The 27,763-nt window shown below is 34.5% G+C and overlaps 1 protein-coding gene across 2 annotated transcripts in view; it reads right to left on the bottom strand.

Annotated features, from left to right (window-relative positions):
• Positions 1-3,979: 3,979 nt before the first annotated feature.
• The window catches only part of Ccdc186 (coiled-coil domain containing 186), a 45,674-nt gene continuing 21,890 nt past the window's right edge, over positions 3,980-27,763 (bottom strand). For both annotated transcript variants that reach the window (XM_013356594.4, XM_021723333.3), the window contains 12 exons: positions 26,791-27,003; positions 25,837-25,956; positions 20,354-20,458; positions 19,719-19,817; positions 19,473-19,559; positions 18,172-18,314; positions 13,985-14,240; positions 12,863-13,052; positions 11,534-11,614; positions 10,102-10,312; positions 8,735-8,954; positions 3,980-7,907 (listed from right to left, as the gene is read on the bottom strand). In XM_013356594.4, the coding sequence (XP_013212048.2) occupies positions 7,824-7,907; positions 8,735-8,954; positions 10,102-10,312; positions 11,534-11,614; positions 12,863-13,052; positions 13,985-14,240; positions 18,172-18,314; positions 19,473-19,559; positions 19,719-19,817; positions 20,354-20,458; positions 25,837-25,956; positions 26,791-27,003 (1,809 nt within the window). In that variant the 3' untranslated portion in view covers positions 3,980-7,823. The remainder of the gene's footprint in view (positions 7,908-8,734; positions 8,955-10,101; positions 10,313-11,533; positions 11,615-12,862; positions 13,053-13,984; positions 14,241-18,171; positions 18,315-19,472; positions 19,560-19,718; positions 19,818-20,353; positions 20,459-25,836; positions 25,957-26,790; positions 27,004-27,763) is intronic.

The following is a 27,763-nucleotide window of genomic DNA, read 5'->3' as shown; positions in this document are numbered from 1 at the left end:
TAAACTCTACTTTGCTTTCTAAATAAATATAGCATTGAGCAAATTTATAAAACACATAACAGCATCTCCAAGCACATAGATGACCACAGATGTAGCTATTTTATTTATGCTGAGAGCAAGTACTCAGAATTACTCAAGCGCTTTTGAACTTCATTGGGGGATGGAATCAGGTAGACAGCTAAAGAATGAGGATCATGGCTCTCCAGACCTCCTCTGCATTTGAACTTTGCCCATAGCCTACCTACCCCCAGAACAAAACCAAAACAGGTAAGGTCTCTGCTTCCCATTTCCAGAAACTATGATACTCTGATATGTATTATCTGTTAACGAGTATCTGACAACTGAGGTTTATCTGAAAAAAAAAAATCTCAGTATACTCTTCAGTAATGGGTTCCTAAAATGGATTGGCTTTTTTTTTAAAACTTTCAAAAGTCAACTTTAAATTACATAATATGTGAATATACTAAAAAAATTACAGCAGCCATTCCATAAAAAGCCCTGTCCCTCCTACCCCTTCTACCCAACACTCCTCCACCACACACCAAGTTGACCACTGCAAGGATTTCAGCACAGCAACCCTCTCTTTTTAAAAAGCTTTTATATATGTAAGTATTAAACTGCCATTTCTCTAGTTTAACTATATGAAGGTACAGAAGGAAACTGGAGTCACCATGGATCCTCTATGGAGCACTCCCAGCTCTGTCAGCTGCCAGCCCTGCCTCAGGTGGCAAGCAGCATGAGTTAGAGCGTTGTCACCATCTAACCTGGAATTTGACAAATGTGAACTTGATCAATGAGAATTTTGGTCAAGTTTTGTCCCTTTTCTATTTCATCTCTTCCTCAATTGTCTGACCTGGTAAAAGCCCATCCAAATGGGATGAGGAAGGAAGGGACCATTACAGCCACACCTGCTCTGGACAGCTGAAATGTTCTGTTGTTCCTTTGGACATTGAGTCTATTGCAGGGGTGCGGTTAGGTGGGTCAAAAGGAAATCATTTCTTCCTATTCCATACCTCGCGCATTGAGAACCACCAGCACACTTGTGCTTTGCAGCCATACAAGTTCCTGGTACTCACCACTTAAACCTGAGGAACAGCTTTGACAGTGGATCATTCAGTTTTGTGAAAGGCACCTGGAACTTCTGTTTCAACTTAAAAAAAATATTTTAGTTGTAGATGGTCATAATACTTTTTATTTTTATGTGGTGCTGAGGATCAAACCCAGTACCTCACATGTGCTAGGCAAGCACTTTACTACTGAGCTACAGCCCCAGCCCTTCAACTTTTGTGTTTGAAAGTTGGTGCCCTGTGTGGAGCTTAGAAGTCATGTAATTATACATATATATAAAAAAAGGTAATAAATGTTTTCAAGCAAGCACACAAAGCTTCGTGTGTGTGTGTGTGTGTGTGTGTGTGTGTGTGTATGCATTCTGCGGAGCTAGAAATCAAACTCAGGGCCTCATGCATGCCAGAAAAGTCCTCCACCACTAAGCAGCATCTCCAATCCCTGGCAAAGCTGCTTTTATCCACAAACTGCAACTAATTCTTAAGAAAGCAGCCACTATATATAATGCTATTTCTGTGAGCTCTGAATTTCAACTAGAGACACTAGGAACGGACCTTTCCAACAGCTTGTTCCACCCACAAGCTCTCCCTACAATTCTCTGCACCCTCCCAGGAATTAACACAAAGCACAAAATCCAGGAACAAAGTAATTGAGACCCAGAGATTCACCCTCCTCGGGCATGGACCCTGGAGACTTGGCTTCTGGGGAAGAGAAGGGATTTACCTCTAGGGTTCCACTGGGAGCCAAATAGATGCTGACCAGGCTCTCCATTGGAGGTAGCCAGCAGTGCAGTTCCAGAACAGCAGCAGGGGGCATTTGGTGGCATTCATACCAAGAACAGGAAACAACACTAAGTAGCATGGCAGGTTTAAAGAATGTTTATTTCTTGGATTAAGCACACAGCCCACTTTTTGCCCTTGAACTTTTTACTAAAGACAAAAACTACAGTGAAATAAATATGGAAAGCCAGCTTAATATTTAATATACTGAGTTACTCTGCCTAGAAATTAACATCCTAGCAAATGACTATCAACAAGTAAATTTGTTATTTCAGTGGATCCTAGACTGCCAATAGAGCTACTTTTGCACCTTTAGATAGTAGAGATTCTGTCTCTTGAATATAGCATCCCGTAGTTTATTGGAGTATAACTAGGGGCAGTAGCCTTGCAAAAAACATGGCCCTAAGGCAATGAGGAAAAAGAAAAAGCCCTGAAATTGTTCAGAAATAGAATATTTCTTAAATGTATTCTTCCCTCCACCTCCAGTTTTGGAAAAAAATATGAATCTAGTTTCTCAAATAAGCAATTATAGAGCACCTCTGTAGGGACAGAAACATCATGTATGGGGGCATTGTTCTCAGAATCACTAAAACTCAACCATGAGCTGCCTGCCCCAAAGCAGCAGGTCTCATTCTGTATTAATTTAAGGTGCCTCCATTAAGAAAAACCCGACTTGGATATAAGAAGTTCATCCGAGTGAGCTTCCAATTGCCTGACCTTAGCTTCCGCAGTCTAATTAATGGGACTCAAATAGTTAGCAGAAAGGAGAGGCATTGATAAAGCCTGTGGGAGACCAACCTTGCACATGACTGAGTCACATTCCCGGGCTGGGTGCTGAGGTATCAGGCAGCATTCTGCTAGACTTTCCCCACCCTTCTTGGGTTCCAGGGGCAGTGTTTGTGCATGGGTGTGTCTTGCTACAGCCCCATGGGTGGAGCTATGCTCACCTGTTCCTTTATAATATCACCCCTTGCCCTGTTTGGGATAGAATGTTCCATGGAAACACCTTTTGTGTGTCCCCTTCTCTTACTCTGCCCTTGAGTGTGGCCTACCTAGATGTCAGTCAACCTGCTGACAGTGGACATCATGAAGATAGATTCAGCCTCCTGAAACCTGACCCCTTGCCTCATTTGAATAGCTTCTCCTCAATAAAAGGGGTCAGCGTGTGCTCATTCTCTTTCTTCGGACCCTTAGGTCAGAGGAGCCATCACAGCTACCCCAAAGAAAAAGGTATTTCTGTCTCTTGTGTGGTTATTTCCCACAGCCCAATTAGACCAGTTCCCCTGGAGTGACTCCTGAGTGTTTTAGTCTCAAACAGAAACCTGGCAATTGGCACCCAATGTGGGGGCAAAAGGTCTGAGTCTTTAAGCCTCCAGGACAAAAGCGACAAAAGCCTCCTTCCTTCACTATACCTCCAATTCAAGTTTCCTCCTGCTCTGTGGCTTAAATTAAGAACCACAGGCCAATAGCGCTTTTCTCAACTGATGCTCCTTGCCTGGGTATTCCTTTCTCTTGCAATCACAGGCTCCAGAACCAGAATGTCAGGAAAGGCTTCTCCACTCCATTAAATGCCCATATTCTACAGATTCTGTCTTCAGGGGACTCTTTCTAAGAATGACCTCATTAGCATAATTAAAGTGTACCTGAGCTGTTAGAGGTAGAATCTAACACCTTGTGATGTGAAAAATACATCACACACCATCACACATATTAACTTTATTAAATTAATGCCATTTTAGCACATAATTAGTTCTTTATTATTAAAATCAGACATCGTGGGCAAGTAAGTTCCACAGTTTGTGGAAAATCTGAATATATCAAGTAATTAGGTTCAATAAGAAAAGTTCACATGCCTGCAGGCCCAGAATCTTTTAAAATGCTGAATTTTGTTATGAACAAAAATTTAAACTACAATCTGGCATTCAACTTAATCCCTTTACTAGTGTTGTTCACCCACTCTAATCATGACCTAATCCTATTGGAAGGATCAAGTTTTTATAGAAAGTGAAAATTCCCAGTCTAGTTTAAAAAAGAAAATTCAAGCAATCTGAATCAACTTTGCCAAATAGTCTGGAGAATCAGTCTGTTTAGTGAGTGATGCATGAAAACAAAGATGCCATTAAAATACAACTTGGTAACCAGGCATTACCTATTTAATTGGTATAATATATATACAGAATAATCTTAAAAAGCTTCATTTTATACAGAAACATTTACAAAATGAACAGTGTAATTAAATTAAAGATTATCTATACAATGCACACACATATGTCTTCTGGAAGATAAAGGATTTTCATCATCACAGTCAAAATGGTTAGCCATATGCATTTAAAAAAAGAATTCCATTTCAGAAGAAAAATACATTTTTTTATATTCAATTATATTTTTGTTTTTCTGAAAATTCATGTTTGGATACTTTTTTCAATTGTTTCTCTTGTTCAGCCTTGAAAAATTTCAGGTTTCTAGTGCCACCAACTGGTGTTAGTTTAAAATTAATAATCTCAGTGTTAAAAAATAACATTTTGTTTAAAAAAAAAAATCTTAACTGAAAAATAGGCTCCTAGAGTCAAAATTCATGAAATATGAATGACAACATGATTTATAAAAATATTTTCACCAGGGTAGCATATATAACATTTATAAAATTAATGGTTGCTAATCGTCTTGTTTCCCAGCCCGCTTCTTCTTTCACTGGTAGGGAAATCTTGGTCTAAGTTTATATGTAGAAAGTGAAAAAAATCCTTAGAAAAAAATAGTATACCACAAAACAAAGCTTGGAAAAATGCGTGACAACAATTAGATTCATCTTTGAACATCAAATAGGCATTAATAATTTAGTATAATTGTAAAAACCTAATGTCATTTTATGGTGCTCAGATTTTTTTCCTTTTTCTTAGAGATTAATTAAACATTAAACTGTGACAAAAGTCAGGAAATGTGTAGAACCACCATGAAAACAGCAATTTGCTCTCAGTATACCTTTGCAAGGATTCAGTTTCCCAAGTTTCATGGCAGAGTGAAATTTCTCAGCCACCTACACGCCCAAGCAGAGTAAGCCTCTTCTCAGCCAAGTAGGGCTGGCATAAGCTAAGAGGCCCAAAGGCCAGTTCCTACTGCCTCCCAGCTATTTCTTTTTAGACCATAAGTTCTCTATGATGATGTTTAATCGCAACATAATACCTATAAGGTAGGTTTACAATGTGTTTATTAAGTGAATAAATAACATGTTTGTATCCTGAATCACTTTAAATGATAATTAAAAACAAAACCAAAAAACACAAAAACCACCAAAGTTCAAATTAATTCTTCTGTCCAAACCCACCATTTTTGATCCTTATAACAGACTAAAGTGTGTATGGGATGAGAGACTGAGAGTCACAGCAAGTATTCACTTTCAAATCAAACCTATGAGGTGTACATACACACACTAAAAATTTCCTGCTCAAAGATACCAAAATATTGCTAACCTAAAGAGCTATTGATGTGTACAATATCAAACATAAAACAAATTCCCTGTAGGTCTCAGGTTTATTATTCTCCAGACACCCCATTCTTCTTTCTCTATTCAATATAGTAACTGGTGAAAGGCCCTCCAAATCCTTACATTAGGAGCTGTTCGTAAATCAGGACAGAAATGGGTATCGCTAATACATGCATATTTTTATACAGTACTTTGCTCAGTCCTGATCCATGTATAAAAGGAAGCAGTAGATAATGAAGAACAAAAAGAAAACAAATTATTTCCTTCAAAAATTTTCCATAGTTTCTTAAGTTTATCAGGAAAAATGGCAACAATACCGCCAAAATATGGCTTTTAATAATTTTCCTCTAAAATGGCGGCAAATGGTGGCACAAATATTAATACTGAATGCTTCATTTTTGTCTAATGTATGTATGTGTATATATATATTTGAAATATGTGTAACTATATCAAATATATATGTATATATATTTGAAAGTGTATAGGCATAGAATACGATGAATCTGATCACTATTTGGCCTCCATTATACATTTTGTACCCTAGAGGAAAAAAACTTTAATCTTATAGTTTATGAATCTATAGCATATGAGAAACCAGGAAAAAATTAGATATGTTGCCTATTGTAAGTAGACTTTTGGAGTGTCAACCATGTCTAGAAACAAATGGGAAAATAATTGATTTTATTGCACTTACCCTCTTATTTTTTAATTTGATAAATTATTATTGATAAAAAGCAAGACACATTAAAACTAATACTTTTTATAACTATTTTAAAAATAAAACATCTTTGTGCATTTTCATTCTGAAATAAAAAGGATATTTGCTTTTGGATGACAATGTATAACTTGACATGCACAAAAATTAAGACACTACAATAAATGACCTGATCTTTACTAAATTACCTTTTAAACAATGTTAAGTTGATTTAAAAAAAAAAGTTAAAACCCATTAAAAGGACATTGCCACAAGTCCAACTTCAAAAGCCCATACAGTTCTTTGAAGGCTTTTAATCTGTCACCCGCAAGGCTCACTTTCTTTTCCGTGCACAGGGATGGGGGTGGGTGGGGTGGGAAGGATGCCAAAATCTAAAACAAAAATGAGGTTTGTGGTAACAAACCCGCAGATGAGCTAAGGTGTCCTATTATACAAAGAATCCAAACATAATGCAAAGTCAAAGAAATTCTAATAGGTGAGAAATAAAAGGAGGCAAGAAAAAAATCTGATGACAAATATTGATATGACTACAACATTTAAATCTACATCTAAAATAAATATTGTAAAAATCCAACAAAATATCTAAAACTCCAACAACATACAATAATTTGGCTTAAAAATTCCTTTGGTTTTAGATATATAATTATTTTGTGTTTTAAATAAATATACTAAAACATCACATTTGGGGGAACTTCATGATCACTCCAATTTGATATATATTTAATTGTATCAGTAGTGAAGAATAGTGCTCAAATGGTTAACAAAGCCATATGCTGCTTTCTCTTGGGAAACTGGTTCTTAGTAAGTACCTTAAAATACTAGTACATTTTATCTTTATATAATGTTAGTAAAATTAAAGTATTTCCATGTCTAAGAATTATTCATTTCGCTGTTCTAATGATTGGATCCACTTCACATTTTAAAATATAACGAAGTCCACAGAAAATTTTTCAATAAACATGTTATTTTAAACCGTATTCAAAATAACTAAAGATTTTAAGAATTCAACTATTAATCCAAATATGAAAAAAAATGGACCTACGATAGACAACGAAACCTGACAGAGACATTCAATGTCCAACTATTGCCATTTACCAATAGCTGGCTTTTCTATTAAGTTCAGTTTTCATTAAAACAAAAATTTAAGTACTCAAATGCATCCTTAAAAGACAACCAAATGTTATACTGGAGTGTCAAAACATTTTTTTAAATGTATTTTGAGATGGGGTTTTGCTATGTTGCACAGGTTGGCCTCAAACTCCTGGTTTCAAGTGGTCCTCCCCCTGGCCTCCTGAGTAGCTGGGACTATAGGTACACACCACTGTGTCTAGCTTGAAACAAATATTTTTATGATGTCTTTACTTTTCTTGGTGTTGTGGAAATTGTAAATCAATGAATAAGTAACACTTCTTTGTCTTTTCATGAATCATTTTTAAAGATGAACAATTTTTGACATATTTTAAAGGGAAAAAATATGAAGAAGGGTTTTTTTTTTAAAGCCCTTTTAGTAATGTTCAGCACTTAAGACTATGAGAAAATTAAGTTGTTCAGACTCAATGATAGGCTGTTGTATTGCACCATATAAAACAAATTTCTCAAAGCCTACACTCTTACAGTATGCACAGCAATGCATCCATTTTTAAAAGGACACTTTTTTATACAGATGAAGCAAAACAAATTTTGACTGGCTTATACACAAAGTAGGGAAAAGTTTCCAACAACACTGGTCAGTGGCACCTGCTCCTGGGTGGCTTTTATCTGTTTACTGGGCAAGAACTTTGTATTAGGTTTTCTTTGTCCTCTGCTCTAGTTCATGCTGGTGTTTAATAAGACGTTCTATTTCTGTTCCAAGTGTTTGTAGATTTTCCTTTAATAGTTAGGGGAAAAGAGAGAAAACAAAACTACTAAGTATAATAAATAAAAAGATTCAATTTGAACTATTTTTGCCTAAATTTTGAAACTGAAGGAATGGTGATTAGTCCAAAAATGCTAAGTGAATTAGTAAATTGAATTAGATACACAGATGTTTTTAGTAAAGTAGACCTGTCCTTTTCAAAGTTATGATATTGGGGATTAAATCCAGGGCCTTGCACATGCTAGGCAAGTGTTCTATCCCTGAGCTACATCTCCTAGCCCACTTTTCTAAAATTTTATTTTGAGACAGAGTATCATTAAGTTGCCCAGGCTGGCCTTGAACTTATGACACCCTCCTCTCTCAACTTCCCAAGGAGCTGGAATTATAGGTGGTTTCATTATGCCCAGCTCATATTTAACCTTTTTATCATAGCTATAGCAATTCAATACATAAAATGATTAATTATTAGATTTAAAAATTATTTTTAAAACCCATTACTAATTATCAAGGCCCATGTTCAACAAATAGATAATAGCTGCAGAAAATAAAAGAAAGCTGGAAAATATATTAGAAACTCCATAGTCTTAAAAAGTGTTTCAACAATGACCTGTAATAGCAATGTATGTCAAAGGTCATCCATTGCAAAATATATAATTCATCCTACTATCCAATAACTAAACTGACTTAGTTTGAAAATTATACTTTCAAAATAGAAAAACATTAAACTTTTATCTCTTGAGTAACAGAAACCTATCAGAATTAGCCCGTCTAAGTGCCAGATGAGACTAAGAAAGAGGCACCATTTTACTTATTGGTAAGTGAATGAGAAACACAAATACCTTCAAAGTAATATTTTTTAGTAATGTATCCTCCAAAACAGCCTGCAATTTTCGGTTGATTTCCAAAGACAGTTCCAGTGTTAATCCACTATCAGCAGGATGAGATGTATATAAAGATGCCATGATGCCACCTCGTCTACTTAAATGGACTTTGTTAAAATCAGAAGCCTCTGAAGAAAGTGTGCCTGATTCTTCTCGTAAAATGTAACTCTGAATTATTCTGCAAAACAAAATGACACTATCAATTGTGTACCTGAAGAATTAAAAATACTGGAATTTGTAAGAATCAGCTAAGCAGAAGCATAAAGAGGCCTAGCATAAAATAAGTACCTATTAAACTAATAACCTAATACATTGGAAAAGAATTTTCCTTATTCAGATGGTTTCTTCAGCTATTTTACTTTTATTCTATCATGATTAATGATATATACACTGCTTTTTAAGTTCCTTTCCTTATTTACATAAAATATTTAAGCAACTATTTTATTGCTCATATTTCTATTAATATTGTTTTCCTATTTTTAAACTTTTTAAAAAAAGTAATAGGCAAACTTTTAGTAACATATTTAAAATTAAAATGGCTTAGGAAAAGACCTGCAATATAAGAGCAACATCTCTTATTTAAATGAGTACAGTATCAATGAGAGGAATATGGCATAGGACAGGCTCTGGAGTCAGTCAGAGCTGGGTCTGAATCTCTAGCTCAATGTCTGTCCCTCACAAGAGGATAATCCTGACAGGTAAGAGTGATTTTACCTAGGCCCCAGTTAACTTATCTACAAAATCAGAGAACTCACTCTCACTCAGTGGCTGTAAGTAATCAGTAAGATAAATGCTAACAGGCATAGTACAAAGAATTACCTAATTATATTTTGCTCAACAGGAAAAAAAAAATATCCAAAACTTCATATGTCTCTTAGAGTCGTAAACATGAAAATAAAAAGCCAAGTAACACACTACTGAACTCTATGTCTTCTTCAAGGGTCTTATGCATGCTAGGCAAGCACTCTACCACTGAGCAATACTCCCAGCCCTAGATCTATGTTTTCTTTCATTTCTGTATTCCCCAAACCTAGAATACAGTAGGTGATCATAAAATATTTGGAACTGAATGATTATAAGAATTATTAAGTTGGATATGGTGGCACACACCTGTAGTACCAACTACTTGAGAGGCTGAGAAGCAGGGATGCTTGAGCCCAGGAGTTTGAGACCAGCCTGAGCAAGATGTGAGACCCTTTCTCAAATTAAATAAATAAATATTTTTTGAAAGACAGAATTCTTGATATGATTGATTTTTGAAAAGAGTGCTTTTACCATGAGAAGTATAGACTTGGAACAGATAGTGCTACCATAATAATACATACTTTGTTTTTTTCCTAATTTCTTCCACCAATTGTTTGATGTGGTCTTCCATAAATTCTATCTTTTCATTTTTCCGGGCATGTGCTTTCTGCAACCTAACTATCCTCTCAATCAGCATGGCCTTGTCCAATTCTGGAAAGTTATCCACAGCTACTGATGACCCAGTGTTTTCTGGAGATCGATCTTCTGCACTGCTCCGAGCATTAAGGGACCCTAAATGATATGCACACATACAAAAATTATGATATTATTAATATATTATTAAGATATTATTTGTAGTCTAGCATGCTAGACTCTCATCTCATGTATCATTTATTTTGGTATCATTTTCAAATATTCACCCTAACATAGCTGGATGTAGAACATATCATAGGTCATTGGCTAACCAATTTCTTGTGTCTGAGTATACTGGCAATAAAATAGCAAAGCGTCTGTCTATTATGTCTCTCAAGAACAGGATGTGAAAGTAGCAACAGAGAAACAAAAGATCTAAGAGAAAGAATAACAATTATAAGTCAGACCAAAATTAAAGTAAAAGAGAACAGAAAACAAAAAACAAAAAACAGAGGGGGGCAGAATGTAGGATATAGGAGAAGAGAAGGAGGACAGAATATAGTGGATTATGTTCCAGAGCCAATCTATCCAGGTTCAAATCCTACTTTTCCAATTATTAGTTGTGTGACTTTGGAAAAATTATTTAAAACTCTCAGTGCCTTGGCTACTTCATGTCAAATTGGCATTAGTAATATTATTTACCTTTCATAAGATTATTAATATATTTATCTCATTTAGATGAGTTAATATATGTGAAGCACTCAGAACAGCGCATTATAGTAAGCATGATGGTTAGCTCTTAATTTTTACCAATACCAGTGAAATGAATTTTTGGTCCTCTTTACCCTATAAAAATCTGTTTCTCAACCCCACTGTATAGATTTAAGATAAGTAATGTATCTTATCTAAAATTATATAATACATTGCAGAAACTGGGTGTGATGGCACATGCCTATAATCTAAACATCTCAGGAAGCTGAGACAGGAGAATTGCAAGTTTGAGGTCAACCTCAGCAACTTGGTGAGAGAATAGAACAGAATATAAATAAAATATAAATAAAAAATGGCAGAGGTGGGATATAAACATGCAACAATAATTTCAAATTCACATTCTTTCTACCACACATTTTTTCCACTATTGTAATAGCTGATAATATTTTGCCCCTCTAATGTGCAATTTCTAGGAGACAGTATAATGTAGAAGTTATAATAGAGAGAGAATCCCAAATTTTATTACAAAATAATTATATAAAACTTCAATATTTTATGTTTCAAAAGGAAACAAAGCATATCAATATTTTTTTAAGACCCAAAATGCTATTTATTCTTATATTCAATTACTAAATAACAACTAAAACCATTGTTTTGTTTTTTTTTTACCTGATGAACTAGAACGACTCCCCATGCTGCTAACTTCTTTATCGTAGCTTCCATTCTCAACCTGATCTAATTTTCTTCGTGCTACAGGAAAAATAAGTGGATTACTTACAATAATCATCATGACCATCCCATCCATCCCTGATTTTAGTTGCTAAATTCACTTAGTAAAAAATGGCATAGACTATAATAATAATAAGACAAAGTTCTTGAATACCTACCTTAGAAAGCTGTAGATGTCATTCATATAAAATGACATTTGGAATTGTACAGGTCAAGTATAAAATATACAAAAATGACATTATGATAACTGACACTGGCATCATTTAGTTGTACTGAACTTAATTTTTCATAGTCCTGACAAAAGCTAGGATTATAGTTCAGAGCACTTTCCTAGCCATGTGTGAGGCACTGGGTTAGAGCCTCAGCACCACATTAAAAATAAATAAATAAAAGAAAGGTATTGTGTCCATCTACAACTTTAAATAGACAGATAGATAGAAGTCCTCACAGATTTAGAAGATCCTACCAGAAATTTCCCTTCAATTATAAGTACAAAAACAACTGAATTCTTATAGTAAATAACTGAATATATTCGTGTTAAGTAATACATTTCACCCTATTTGAAAATAAATGAAGTTGTGGAAAATGGTAAGAGAATAGCTAGTTGGAATACTTGTCTTATTCATCTTTGTCCAAGCACATAGTACAGATACCCAATAACCTCTATGCATTTTAAATTAAAGAAACCTGGGTTTTAATTCTAGTTGACCATTGTTGTGTTCAGGTAATTTATAACCTTTCCAGGTCTGTTTCCTGAGACCCAGATGCAGAGCTAGGTCTCAACCATCTCTCAGTTAGAGACAAGATGTAGATCCAGGTACCCTAAATGCAGTACAGATCAATTCATAGGCATATGTAGGTATAAAATATTACAATTTTTATTTACGCTTAAAGATAAATCTTTTCAAATTTCTATTTTTATCTAACACATCTAAAATGCATAAATAAACACATAAATTGGAGAAAACCAAATATTTTTTTACTGATAAAAAAGTATGTAATCAAAAAAGTTTAGACACTCTTGCCCTAAGGTAATACCTACCACAATTCTTACATTCTGTGGCTCTGTGAATAAATATCCTTTAGTATAGAAGACAGGCAGTTCATAGAACTGCAAGGTTAGCAATTTATCTATGAAAATTAATATGTAAAAAGGAATAAATGGCTCCAGTAAATGTGGTAGAACCTGAAATATATTTTTTCTATAAAATCTTTAATGATTAAAAGAAACAAATATATTCAAGGTCTAAATGAGGAAGAATTTTATACCTTGCTGAAGTTGCTTGGTAAGATCCTTGACATTAGAGGCATGTTTACGTCTTTGAGTTACTAACTCATCTTTCAATTCTTCTACCTGGGTACTCAATGCTTTAACTTCCGTTTGTTTACACATAAGGTCAGCTTGAAGAGTCTGGACTTCCTCTTTTCGAAGTTCTTCCTCTTTTAACAGTCTACTTTCCTGAATATTAAGTAAGATAAAATGAAAAAAATTTTAGATCATATATTTATTTCTATTATTGCTCAATTGACAACCTTAAAATATATGGTCCCTGAGAGACAGTCTTCTATCACTCCTCCTTACAAGGTTTTATTTATTGAGCTCCTCCAAATTTTCATATAGTGAGGCAAAGGGATACACTAAATGAGTGTGTTGTTCTGCACATGCAAAACTACCTGTGACTTAGGTCTTTGAACTTTTGCAATTTTAAAAACTCAAACATTTTTTTATATTTATTTTTTAGTTTTTTTTAGGTGGACACAATATCTTTATTTTTTATTTTTTTTATGTGGTGTTGAGGATCGAACCCAGGGCCTCGAGCATGTTAGGCAAGCGCTTTACTGCTGAGCCACAATCCCAGCACAAACTCAAACTATTTTTATGAATAATTTGAAGACATTCTAATAACTTGGAAATATTAAACCACTTTGAAACTATTTTTAAAAACAAATTTAAAGTATTACCTTTAAAAAAATATATAATGATTCTAGTTAAGAATGACAGAAACCATGGTTTTCTTATTTTCAAAAGTGAAACATTCTTCTTTATTATTTTAGGGAGAAAATTTATTACAAATCACATCAATTGAAAGGAAAAAACCAACATTTTTTAAAATACATATTTTTTTAGTTGTAGAGGGACACAATACCTTTATTTTATGTGGTGCTGAAGGTCAAAGCCAGTGCCTCACAGATGCTAGGCAAGTGCTCTGTCACTGAGCTACAGCTACAGCCCGCAACATTTTTTTTTAAAGCATTCGAAATTACCAGAAAGTCAGTGCCAATAGAAAAGTGCTTAAATTAACTACTACTACATTTTTATGCCATGGGAAAATTTTAATCTGTGTTTCTTGTTAGTTGTTTCAAGAGTTAAATATATATATTTATACTTACCAAATTAGTATTTGTTTGTCTCATTTGTTCACATTGGTTTTGCAACTGACTTTCACTACAGGAAAGTTTATCATATTGTGACTGCAAAGAATTGCACTCAGATTGAAGCTGTGCATTCTTACTAGTGAGCTTTTCTGTGAACAGCAGTAGCTCAGATTCTCTTTTCCTACTTCCTTCGATGTCTTTTTGTAGGTCATTAATCAAAGAATTAAGACTTTCCATTTCTTCCTTCAAATTTTCAATTTCTTGCTTACCTCTAAAACACAAATTTTATATTTCAGAAAATATGAGACTATTAAGAGACATTAAATTAATGGTTTTGGTAATTTTAAAATTTCATTAAAATTTTCAATTTAAATGCAATGCTTTATAAAGGTACTTTTATTCATTCCTCCAAATATTTATGAACGAATAAAATGATAGGAACTAAGGGCTGAGAGTATAAGTGAGCAGGGCCTACATGCTCCTGCTTTCGAAGAACTTTTAATCAAGAAGGGAAATTACACGAGTGTGATAACTGTTTCTGATGAAAACACAGCAAGTTGCCTAACTTCATATAAGTGATGCTCAAACTAATACTTAAAGTAGCATTTACTGTCTGCAAAGGTCCAGTCAGTAGATAAGCTGGGCATCTTAGCATATGGATTTTGTAGCAATCATTCCACTTTGCCACTGTAGATGAAAACAGCCAGAGACAATATGTACAAAAATGAGTGTGGCTAGATGCCCAGAAAACTGCACTTACAAAAAGAGGTGGTGGGCTAGATTTGGCTTATGGGCCATAATTTGTTATCCTTCAAAAAGAAAAAAAAAAAAAGGAAAAAAGAAAAGCAGAAGTTTGTGGGAAAAATTCAAAATGAGTTCCAGGAAGAGGAATGAGTATGTGCTAAAGCTGGAAAGGGAAAAGGAGAAGGGTTTCTGGTTGGTACCAATAGGTGTTCAGCATTGATGATAATCAGGACTTCACTACATCCTCAGCACTTGACAAGGGCTTGACAGGCCTTAAAAATCCGTCAACAAACTATAGCTGAAATATAAGAGTGAAAAAGAGGAAGGCACGAAGAAGCAAGGAACAGGTCACTAATCTCAGAAGCCATGCTAAGGCATTTGAACTTCCTAGGCAATCTTTGAGGCAATGGGAAATCACTGAAAGGTTTTGAGAAAACGTTCTTTTTAAAAAGTTTATGCTAATAATAGTGTAGGAAATGTCCTGGAGAAAAAGTAAACAGAAAAATCAGTTTATGAGCTATGGCAGTTTTCCAGATAGGAGCTGACAATGGCTTGGATGATGGTGGTAGGAGAGGGAATATAAAAAAGTAAACAGAAGGCTGGGGATGTGGCTCAAGCGGTAGCGCGCTCGCCTGGGTTCGATCCTCAGCACCACATACAAACAAAGATGTTGTGTCTGCCAAGAACTAAAATAAATAAATATTAAAAAATTCTCTCTCTCTCTCTCATCTCTCTCTAAAAAAAAAAAAACAAAAAAAGTAAACAGTCTTGAATGATATTAAACACAGGATACATCACTAATACTTTGGGACTGGCTAGGTATGTGAGAGGAGGGAAGGAAGAGCCAAGCATGACCCCTAGGTTTCTGGGTTAGACAGTCATTTGGGTGCTAAACTCATCACTTATCCCAGAACATGAAAGAAGAAGCATATTCGTGGACAGAAGAAAGGACTCAATTTTGGATATATTAAAGTTTAAGGTGTTTTTGGTATTTATGTGCCTAAAGTTAAGCAAAAAGGGCTGACAATAATGATTCAAAGAATCTGATGCACATTAGAGGAACAATTAGGATCACTCAGGGAATGACAAAATTTGAACACAAGAGGGTTTTCTGACAGAAAGAAAAGCCTGATAAAGAGACTAAGGAAGTGTGTCCCGGAAGGCAGGAACACCCAAAAGGCATGATAAAAACAGAGCCAAAGAAACTGAGCATTTCAAGAAAGGTACGTTTAACACTGTTAAAAAATCCTAAAAATTCAAGCAAAGCTGGGTCTGAGCTATATCCACCATAGTTAAGGGGATATTAAATGTTATGGAATGCTGAGATCAAAGTTAGAATAGAAAGAAACCCAACAAAGGAAGTAAAGAATCGGGGAATGAGTACAGCTAATTTTTTAAAAAAATTAATTACTTTATTTTTTATTCTAATTTGTTATATATGATAGCATAGCATAATGCATTACAATTCATATTATACATATAGAACACAATTTTTCATATCTCTGGTTGTACACAGAGTCACACCATTCGTGTCTTCATACATGTACTTAAGTACTGATGTCCATCTCATTCCACCATCTTTCCTACCCCCATGCCCCCTCCCTTCCCCTCCTACCCCTCTGTCCTATCTATTGTTTGTCTAATCCTCCCACACTCCCTCTCCAACCCAACTATGAATCAGCCTCCTTATATCATCTCGGGAGCAAATTTTTACCACTTACACATAAGATAGAGCACTAATCTGTAGGGTATATAAAGAACTCAAAAAGCTAAACACCATGAGGGCAGGCTGGGGTTGTGGCTCAGCAGTAGAGCGCTCGCGTAGCATTAGGTTTGATCCTCAGCACTACATAACAATAAAATAAAGGTACTGTGTCTAACTACAACTAAAAAAAAATTTTTTTTTAAGAAAAGCTAAACACCAAAAAAACCCCAAATAACCCAATCAATAAATGGGCTAAGAAACTCAACAGACACTTCTCAGAAGATGATATACAATCATCAACAAATATATGAAAAAATGTTCAATATTTCTAGCAATTAGAGAACTGCAAATCAAAACTACATCAATATTTCATCTCACTTCTGTCAGAATGGCAGCTATTAATAATACAAACAACAATAAGTGTTAGTGAGGATGTGGGGAAAAAGGCACACTCGTACATTGCTGGTGGGACTGCAAATTAGTCCAGCCAGTATGGAAAGCAGTGTGGAGATTCCTTGGAAAACTGGGAATGGAAGCACCATTTGATCTAGCTATTCCACTCCTCAGTCTATACCCAAAGGACTTAAAAACAGCATACTACAGGGACACAGCCATATCAATGTTTATAGCAGCACAGTTCACAATAGTTAAACTATTGTTTGGAAGCAACCTAGATGTCCTTCAGCTGATGAATACAGCAAATTCTATCAAAGTTTGTGAAAAGGAGAAAAATACATTGGTAGAGGAAGATCCAAAGAGTTTTGATTTTTTAAAAGTATGATCATACAGAAAGAAAAGGAAAGTCAGCAGAGATATATAAGAGATATGGGTGGGATAAAAAAGGAATAATCAAGAAAGGCCTTGCGAAGGCAGGAGAGCATGGATCCACAACAGAAATAGAAAGAAAAATTAGGTCAGAGAGGAGCAGGAATATTTCTTCCATAACAGAAGCAAAGGAAAGAAAGAATGCAGATATGGGCAGTTCAAAGGACTAATAGCAAGATGATGAGAATATTGTCATCCAACAGCTTCTATTTTTTTTCTATAAAGAAGCAATCATTTGCCAGGAGTAGAGGGGTAAAGGGGAAACCCGAAAAGTGAGGAAAGTGATCAAGTTTAGAAGAGATGCTAAGAGAATTGGGTAGAAGGCTCAGATCAAAGACATGTAGTAGGAACAGAAATGCATGAATATTCCTGATTGAGGTCAGTGACCATGAACTTCTGTGGTGTCAATCTGGATGATGGTTGAAATTACTTCAGCACCTTGGGTGTGTGTGAGGTGCAAAAAAGAAGGCACTGTTTGAATTCAACCTCAACCTCAACCGAGGTAATGCCAGAAATGGAGTTTAGTTACACAGTTTTATAAGAAGACAAGGAATAATGTCAACTCATTACATTAAAAGCAATACACATTCAAAAATCTAGATCTTGATACTCTTCAAGATTTACCTTTTAGAAGGAAAAAAGTATTCTACATAGTTAATGGAATTTCAAAGTTGAAGAAACTAAATAAAACCAATCTGTCTTATAAATTGTTATTGCAAATTATATTAGGGAATATAAACTTTGATTTTTATAATCTATGGTGGGAGCTCAAATATAGTCCAAAAAAGTTCAAGAGAGAAAAATTTTGAATTGTAGCTAGTAAAACTGTAAAAATTGCTCTTCACACAATAATTCCATTTAAAAATATAATCTTGAAATAGAAGTAAAAAGCTTATTTATCAACACAGAGATGTTGTTAATTTTGTACCTTTGAAGCTGATCCTGTATCTGATCTGTAATTTTCACTTTATCCAATAAATTCTGAATTTCAGCTTTTTGGCGATTAATAATTTCCTTGTATTTCGACAATTCATCTTCTGTTCTTAATCGTTCATCTTCTAGACATTTTGCCTATTAAATTATCATAACCAAGTTAAACTACAAACGATATTTTCTTATTCCTTATAAACTATTTCAGATAGTGGTTACATATTAGAAATCAAGGCTTAATTCTAACTCAGTATTAGTTCATATGAAGAAAATACAATAGGAAGTTAATGTCCTAGATTTCAATTGCAGATTTCTGGTGATTCAGTCATGAGAGTTTAAGCATGTCACTTTATTTTTTACTAATTTTCATTTATTCATCTGAAAAAAAAGGTTCTATCTTCCCCAACTACTTCAAATAACTGACATGGAGAACAAATAGGAAGGTATATGAAAAACTCTTTGAAAATTATTAGGTGATCCCAGATTCAAAGTAGTAACTGAAAGGCCTATTATGATACCTGTGATAATATATAATATTCATAATCATATTAAAAAGTACAGGGACATTACCATGACCATTAAAGACTTCAGACAGTGGAAGAGATTTAACAGGCTGTTAGAAATGCAATCTTTACCCATCTAAGACAATTAAATATACCCAAGGAGAAACAGATAGTTTTCTTACTATTTTCTGGCACTCATAGTTCTTAGATTCAACTATCTTTCCAAATGATTTGCTAAAACAACTATCTTTAGATCAAAGGCCCAAGGGTAAGTTATAATCACAGCAAATATGGGATGGAATACAAATGTTTGGCAAATACTTCAAAGAAACTAACATGGAATATACTTTCATTTCAATAAAAGTCAATTATATTACCAGAGAATTGCTATTGTGCTCTTCTGAGTTCTTTTATTTATTTTTTTATTTTGTAAAATTTCTTTTATCTCCCTTTCTCTTTCTCTCCTTCCTACTTCTCCTTCCCCCCTTCCTTCCTTCATTTCTTCCTGGGAATTAAAACGAAGAGTGATTTCTCTACCACTGAGCTCCATCCCTAGCCCTTTTTATTTTTTATTTTGAGACAGGGTCTCACTAAGTTGCCCAGACTAGCCTTGAACTTGCAATCTTCTTGCCTAGTCTTTCAAGTAGTTAATTCTAGGTGTGGGCCAGTGCACTCAGCTATTTTGAAAAATTTCTATGTAACTACCTTTTCCCCACCTCTTCAAAAATCAGAGTAAATCCAAAGTTAAAGATATTTACCCTTCTTCCTCTGGAGTCATAACTAAAGATTTGATTACCTTTGTCCTCAGTGTTCGAAGTTCATCCATACCCTCTTTAAAGGTCCTCTTCAGATCTTCCAGTTCTTTTATTTTGGCATGATGCATCTTTAAAAGAAACCACAAATCATAATGCACTAAACTACATCTAAAAACTTATCACCTACTTGTTCCAAAAGGCTTTAAAAGTAGATGACAACACCTACTCTGTCTCTCTTTCTGTATTTACTACATAGTCTAAGATATTCAAAGAGCAAAAGTATTCACCTCTAGCTGGTCAGATTTTTCTTGCATTTGTTTTTCAAGTTCTCCTTTTGTGACTCTAAGTTTTGCATCAAGCTCATTTGATTTAATTTCTTCAGACTCCTAATGGAAGGAAAACAGGAAAAAAAAATGATGATTTTTAAAGCTTTGTATTTTGAAAAGCTAAGAAAGTTTTGCAGCTGAGTTTACTAATTGTGAAACATACAGCTATATACCTAAAATTGAACAATGCATTGAAAGATTTTAAACGTCAATTTTGCATGAATAAGAATAGCATATTATATAACATAATAGAAAGTAGTTTCTTCTTTAAAGTTTTAAATTTCCTTGCATTTTTGTCCTTCTGACATTCTCTACGAATTTCACTTGATTAAAACTGCTCTAATAAGATCCAAAGCAGCAGGTAGTTTAACAGAGGAATTAACCTGCAACTTATTTAACTGTTTTATCAAATCCATTCTATACTTCAGATATTGCCAATACAGAAATTTAATGAAACCAGAATACTGACATTTCGTATAATTTATTACACACAGTGTGTCTAAGCGCCTCACATCCATCCAGGGAGGTAACTCAAATCACGTGCGAGAATGGCTTCCCACAATTTATTACCAATCTACTTGAAAAGCTAAACACACCTGATATGTTTTTATCATATCCTGACAGTTTTGTCGTATCTGATCTGCTTCTTCCTTTGCTTGTGTTAACTTTGTTGTTGTGTCTTTAAGTTTATCTTTGGTTTCCTGCATTGAAAAAGAAAGACAAAGTTGGCCACAATGACACAAAGAATGGTAAAAAAGTAACCATGGAGTAGGGAAAGTTCTTGTCCCTAGAACTGTACCAAGAGGTGGTATACTATTCTTGCAATAATATTTTATGTTTCTAATAGAAAGTTAAATGGCCTATATAGTGAACTGATAGCCATTAAATAGAGTTAGTTTTCAGGAAATTACCAGAAGCTATTAACCTGATAAGAAAAGCAAAGCGTCAAATAGTTCTTTGCATACCCTTATATAAAAGACAGTATTTTGGTTTATGGCCATGATATCTATTCAAAACTGCATTTAAAAAAATATTTTATTTTTTAGTTATAGTTGTACACAATATCTCTATTTTGTTTACTTATGTTTATGTGGTGCTGAGGATCAAACCCAGGGCCTTGCAAGTGCTAGGTGAGCGCTCTACCACTGAGCCACAACCTCAGATTTCAAAACTGCATTTTAATTAATAGATGCTGCAATATGGTTTTGTTCCTTGCTGTTCTCCTAAAATGGCGATTATAAAGATTTTTCTGGACTATTGTCATCAAATTCAAGTACTTTTTCTCATTTTTATCCTTTTCTTACCTGCTCCTTGACCACCCCTGACTAATTTTGTGGCCATTACAAGACAATATTCTCCTCCTTTTCTTCTTTCTTCACTTTTCCTTTCTACTCTTGGGATTTTCAAATATACAACCCTTGCTCTGTAGCTTTTTGTAATCTCCTGCACAGACCTGATTTAGTGCCACAGTTTGGGCTACAGTGAAAATTTTAAATGAGAGTTTAGGTATCTTTGTCTAGTAGCTTCAGTTCACAAAGTTGTAGATGCTGCTACTCTGCCTTCCCACAGATGGAACCCAGGGATGGCTTGGATTCTAACAACTGATATGCTGTATTGAAGCTTATATGTTTACCCAATTGAGTATAAAACTTCTGGACAGCAACTAACTCAGTACTTATCATGTATTAATTGTTCAATTGATGTTTATAGAACTAATGGAAGGAACTCCTAATGTGGATCTTTTGTTCTATTCAGTTTGGTTTTCCCCACAGCAAATACTCACTTTTCTTTTTTCCTTTTTTCCTACTATTCTAGTTGGAATACCTTTCCTGTCATTTCTTGAATCTTTCAACTTGCATTTCTGCTTCACACACTGCTTTTTAATATGTCATTTTAAAGAAACACATCTACCATACGATTAAGTACTCAGTTATATACTTCTGAGTTGCTGGTCTTTAATTCAACAACAACTAAAGGAGCATTGACATGTGGTAGATACTTGCTTCATCTACTTGAAAAATAGCAATTAAGATATTCCTATGTGCAAACAAATTAATAAATATTTGAACAAAGGAGAAGAATCACAGTGAATGTGTTTAGGCTAAGGTATCAACTGTGTTTCATTTGTTCACTTATTATTAACTGAGTGAGCACCTATTATGTACTAGTTACTGTTCTATGCACTGAGGAAATAGTTGTGCAAGAAAATGAAAAAAAAATCCCTACTCTCTTTTTTTATTTTAAGAGTTACAAAAACTTTTTATTTAAGAGTTAAATAAAAAATAAAATACATACGTAAATGATATATTAGGTATAAGTGCTAAGAAATAAAAATAAAGCAAGGACATGAGAAATTTGGGGGGAGGTACTGAAAGTTTAGAGAGGGTAGTTAGGGGCTTACTGAGAAGCTGACAGGTAAAGACTTGAAAGACATGGATTGAAGGGATTTGCTGAGGAATTGGATATAGTAACTGTGAGAAATCAAGGATAAATTCAAGGTTTTTGGACTGAGCAACTGCAAGGATGAATTGCAATTTATTGAGATAGGCAAGCAATGGAGGGAAGGGCGCATTATCAGTTCAGGTTTAGAAGTGTTAAATTTAAGATGCCTCTAAGTTATTGAAGGTGTCAGATGTCAAGTAGTCAGTTGAATATGTGAATCTGGAGTTCTGGGCAGAGGTTACGAATCTGGTAGTCACCAGCATGCAGCTCTCTATTGCTCTTTTCAGGTACACTAATCTTGTCTTCTGCAGTGCTAATTTGTTGTGAAGTCTATCCAATGTATTTTTCAACGTATTATGTGAATTTGGTCTTTTTTCTATCTTCCATCTCTCTCCTTATCATAGTCATGCTTTTATTTATCTTCTTCAACATATGGGAGTATATTTATAATAGCTGTTTTAACATCCTTGTGTATTATCCTACATTTCGTATCATTTCTGGATCTGTTCCTATTGATTGATTCTTGCTTTATTCTCATTATGGGCTATATTTTCTTGCTTTCTTGCATGCTGGTAGTTTTCCTTTGGCTAAACAGTGAATTTTGTGCTCTTAGGTCAAGATTTTTATTAAATATTTTTGGACTTTGTTTTAAGGCATAGCTAATATACCTGAAATGAGATTGCTTTTAAAGCTTTATAAGGTGGGTCCATAACAAACTTAGTGTAAGGCCACTGGTCCCCACAACTAAAACAATATCCCTTTGGGGCCTGCCTACTTGCTGCCCTGTGTGTAAAGAGATCTTATCTCTTTGGCTGGAGGAAACAAATAGTTCCTAGCCCTGAGTAACTCTAGGAATTGCTGGCCATATTCCTTTCTGATCTCTGGAACTCTGTCCTCCCTGTTCTCCACACTTTCAACTCTATCTCTTCTCTTCAGGGGGACTGCTGGCCTCTATTTAGGTTCCTCTCATTGTAATGCAGCCTGGAAACCTCCTGGCACTGTACTTCATTTGTTTCCCTTCATTCAAGGATCACTGTCTCATGCTGCCTATTGTCTCAAGTCTAAAAACATTCACTTCATACATTGTTTCAATTTTTTTTTTTTAGTTTTAGAAGATGGAAGGATAAATCCAAATGCTCTTATTCCATATTGTAATAGAATATAGTCAACAAAATAAGGTTATAGTGTAGAAAAATTACAGAACAGAACATAGAATACAGCTTAGTAGGTGACATGAAATGGAAAAGCTAATTTAAAGTGAGCTCTAGCTTCCATTAGTGGGCCTTATGAGAAAACAAACCATTTAGGAATGAGACTATCACACCTCGGGAGAAGAGCACATTAAATGGCAAAGTCTTGCTTTAGGTGACCTAGTGGAAGGAACATGTCATAAAATATATCAATCCTGGTAATATATTAGATCTCCTGCATCCTGTTGGTCTGGGTACTGCCTCCAAACCAGACTCCATTATTCTAGCTTTCTCTGAAGCATAATTGTCTGGCAAGTACCCAGAACTGCCAAATCATGTTGCCAAAGAATGACTGCCACATTTATTGCCAGCCACACCTATACTTTGGTGAAAACATCTTATCCTGAGACCAGGCTGGTGAAAAGGTAGCCACCAGGTAGATGATCAAATACATCAGATACATTGGGGGAAGTCTTCCTTCTTTATTCATTACACTCAAAATAAAAGGCTTTGTTCTAAGAGGTAGGGCATTAAAAATGATTTTAGCTAAACCCCAAAGAAGTCTTAAGGGAAGGGAACAAAATAGTTTCTGTTTGATCTGATGATCTGGGTGTCTAGACTACCTAGGCTACACTTCAGTTCTGGTAGTATGTCCTAGAGATCTGTATGCTTTGACCCAGAGATTCCCTCTCACATCTATTAAGTAACACATAAAATATGTAAGCAGAGGTGTAAGCAGGGGTCTATCCCAGACCCTCTCTGAAATGACTGTGTACAGAACTAAATGCTTGCTGGGAAGAAAAGCCTTACTTTAAAAGAACAGGTAAATATTGATTTTCACATACCAGGCTAGTATAGTTGTTATTTTCACTTTCTAGCATCCACACCATGTTACCTTACAGACGTCAGCCTTAACCCACTTTTCTAATGCACTTACAGAGTATTTGGTTCCATCTAATCTCAAGGCTATCATTAAGAATCAGATATCGGGCTGGGGATGTGGCTCAAACGGTAGCGTGCTCGCCTGGCATGCGTGCGGCCTGGGTTCGATCCTCAGCACCACATACAAACAAAGATGTGTGTCCGCTGAAAACTAAAAAATAAATATTAAGGAATTCCCTCTCTCTCTTAAAAAAAAAAAAGAATCAGATAGCACCCATTCTCTGAATATATTTGTAAAGTTTTTCACTCCTCAATGCTAGTGTTCCAGTAAGTTTAAGGATCCTGTCTCTTTTGACAATAGATGAAAATAAGGAAGGTACCCTAAATATTAGATATTAGTCCAAGTATTATGTTCATATCTTAAAGCAATTCAGGCAGCTAAAAACCATTATTATCCATGTGGATTTGGAATTCTAATTCCTTATTCTGAAAACCAAAAGGAAGGGAAATAATAAATGGCTCAGCCCTGGAGACCTCTAGGGATTGCTACCCTGTTCCTTTCTGGTATTTCTTTCTTAGCCTTGGTAGCTTCCTCATATACCTGTGCAGACTTAAGGGGAGTCTACTGTTCTGCAACCTATCTTTGACCATTGTAGACTACTCTCCCTACAGTTTCTCTGATGATACTAACATATGAATACCCAAAGGCTATTAAAAATACTGATTTGGAATTATTAAATATAGTAATCCAGGATTATAGATTTAAAGGATATCATTAGGCTTATTTTTGAAAGCCTCAAAGTTGATATATTTCTATATTACTCTTTTATTCAAGTCACATTTCAGAGTTGCTCTTTTATTTAATATCAACTACAGACTTTTATTACTTTGAGTATCAGCTCATTTAGTGCTTAAAATTATGGCATCTGGTACCAACTTTTGTAATTATTTTTAATTATATTTATTTTTTATTAAAATGATATCTGCAGCTTGGCATTGTGGCAAATGCCTGTACTCCTAGAGAAATCAGGATGCAGAGGCAGGAGGATCACAAGTTCAAGGGCAGTCTGAATAATTTAGCAAGACCCTGTCTCAAAATAAAATTTAAAAAGGATGGGGTACGTAGCTCAGTGGAAGAGCACTTGACTAGCATGCACAAAGCCCTAGGTTTAATCCCCAGTAACAGCAAAAAAGAAAACAAAAATAAAAACAAAAAAAGTTAAGAGAACTTATGTTTATTATTTTATTGCATCACTGATATTTCTAAAAATTTCCAGAGTTTATTCTTGATTTTGATAACTTATACATACTCGTACCCAGCCCCCGACTTTGCATACAAAATAAAAATGCAATAAGGCAAATTTTGGTGTTGTAAACTACAAATAATAAAATTTAACATTTCAACTCATAAGTAAATCATACAAGAAAACCTCTTTTTCATAATCACCAAATATTCAGGTCCAAACTATCCTGTAGGAGTCACTAAAGCAAGTTCCATGTCTCCTTAACTGCTATTGCATTCACTCCTAATTCTAATTTCTATTTTATGGTGTTACAGTACTCACCTTGTGTGAATCCATTTCAGCTTTCAATTTATTTTGGGCCCACTTTACTTTAATGATTTGAGAGTTGATATCTTCCTTTAATTTTTCTATTTCTCTGATGAGTCTAGTTGTTTCACCTTCCTAAAATAATATCACTAGGTCATATTTTTCACTTAAACAATCAATCATTTGTTTATCATTTATATCCCTTCAAAGTAATCCGTTCAACATCACTATAGTTTAAGGGCTAATACACTATGGTCCTTAGGCCATAAAACTGATTAGAAGGCAGTAAAATTCTAAATTTAATTAATAGACATGAAGATGATTAATACCTATATTTAACTAATTGGATGTGTTGTGAGCACAAGCACATGCATATGATTCTTCTTAACTGGTTGACATTAAATATTAAATTGGTTTTGCAAGAATTTCTGAGAATTGATAACAATATTTCTGAATTAAAAGACATTAATTTAATTACTTAGTTAACCCAGTAAGTAAATAACCTAGGATAGCATCTAGGAAGGATATGTTTTTCTATAAGAAAAGCATAAGTTCTACTCTATAGTGAATAAGTGCTACATTAAGAGTCTGTCTGAATAGATATGTTTCTGGCTCTAAAACTATTCACATGTAACACAACTATGTACATATTTTACCAAAACGGTTTTCTTTGAGGCACAAGTTAATTTTTCCAATATATGGATTTTAAAAAGAAGATCTATTTAAAAAAAGTTATCTAAAATTTATTTAAAAAGATAAAAAAAAAATCCAATAAACATGTGCCAATTAATACCTCATCTTTTCCCAGCAAACCTTTTTGCACTCAAGTAATGAGATATTATAATTTCTAAACATTCATGTTCTTGGAAGGTTAATAACAATAACTTTGAGTGTTTAAACCATGCTATCATCATTTGACTGGAAAAGCAAAGAATAAATTTCAAGTAAGATACAATGGCACAATCATACCTTTGCTTCATATAGCTGCTGCAACCGGCCTTTCTCCTGAGAAAGCTGCTTAATTTTGTTAGTGTTTTTCTCAAACTCCTTATTGGCATCTCTAAGTTTCCTCTCAAGGATCTCTTTTTCCTTTCGAAGGTCTAAAGATTCCTTCTCACCTCTTACATACTTCATTACCATTGCTTCTTTCTCTTGGCGTGCCTCTTCACATTTCTTGTTGGCCTTTGAAAAAAATATTATCTAGCATTAATAAAAAGATTTTAAAATAAAAATATATTAAAATAAATAATGTTTTCCTATATCACCAATGTATTTTTTTATTCTTGCATTACATTCTAAGCCCTTGTGTCACAAAATTTTGAGATAAAAAGAAAAATTCAAAATTATAGAAAACAATAAGATACTAATATTTGCTATTATTCTTTCCAATTCCTTTTACTTTGGCTGATATTTTTCATGTATGCTCCCAGACCTGCTATGCTACCCTTTTCTGTCCCATCTTGTGGCCCAGGAAAATGACTGTCATAGACCACATCAACAAGTTCCCTTACCCTCAAACTTCCATTTGGGTTCTGCCAGCAAGAGACTTTAAACAAACATTCAGCAATGAAGGCAGAGTGAGGTCTGACTTCTCTAGAATCACCAGAGGTAGCCTGAAGACACTAACTCCTGTCAGGTGGCCTCTCTATACAACTATTCTCTCTGGATTGCCCTGATTTTGGAGCTCTAGAAGTGTAAGTTAAATAAGCTTCTTTTCTTTATGGAGTACCCAGATTCGGGTATTTTTTAATAGCAACACAAAACAGACTATACATAATATGTGTGACTTGTGCATGAACAGGAGGTACAAAAACTAACCAAAATATCAATAATTAGCTATGGAACAAGGAATGGGATATAAACAAATTGAAGGCAGGGGAAAAAATTATAGATAAAGGAGGACTTTCATTTTTTATTCTGTATACTTCCTTGACTTATTTTT

This window comes from Ictidomys tridecemlineatus, chromosome 1 (assembly GCF_052094955.1).
Source record: "Ictidomys tridecemlineatus isolate mIctTri1 chromosome 1, mIctTri1.hap1, whole genome shotgun sequence".
Lineage (NCBI taxonomy): Eukaryota > Metazoa > Chordata > Mammalia > Rodentia > Sciuridae > Ictidomys > Ictidomys tridecemlineatus.
The sequence above is the reverse complement of the archived record's forward strand: the minus strand, read 5'-3'. Positions and strand labels throughout refer to the sequence as shown.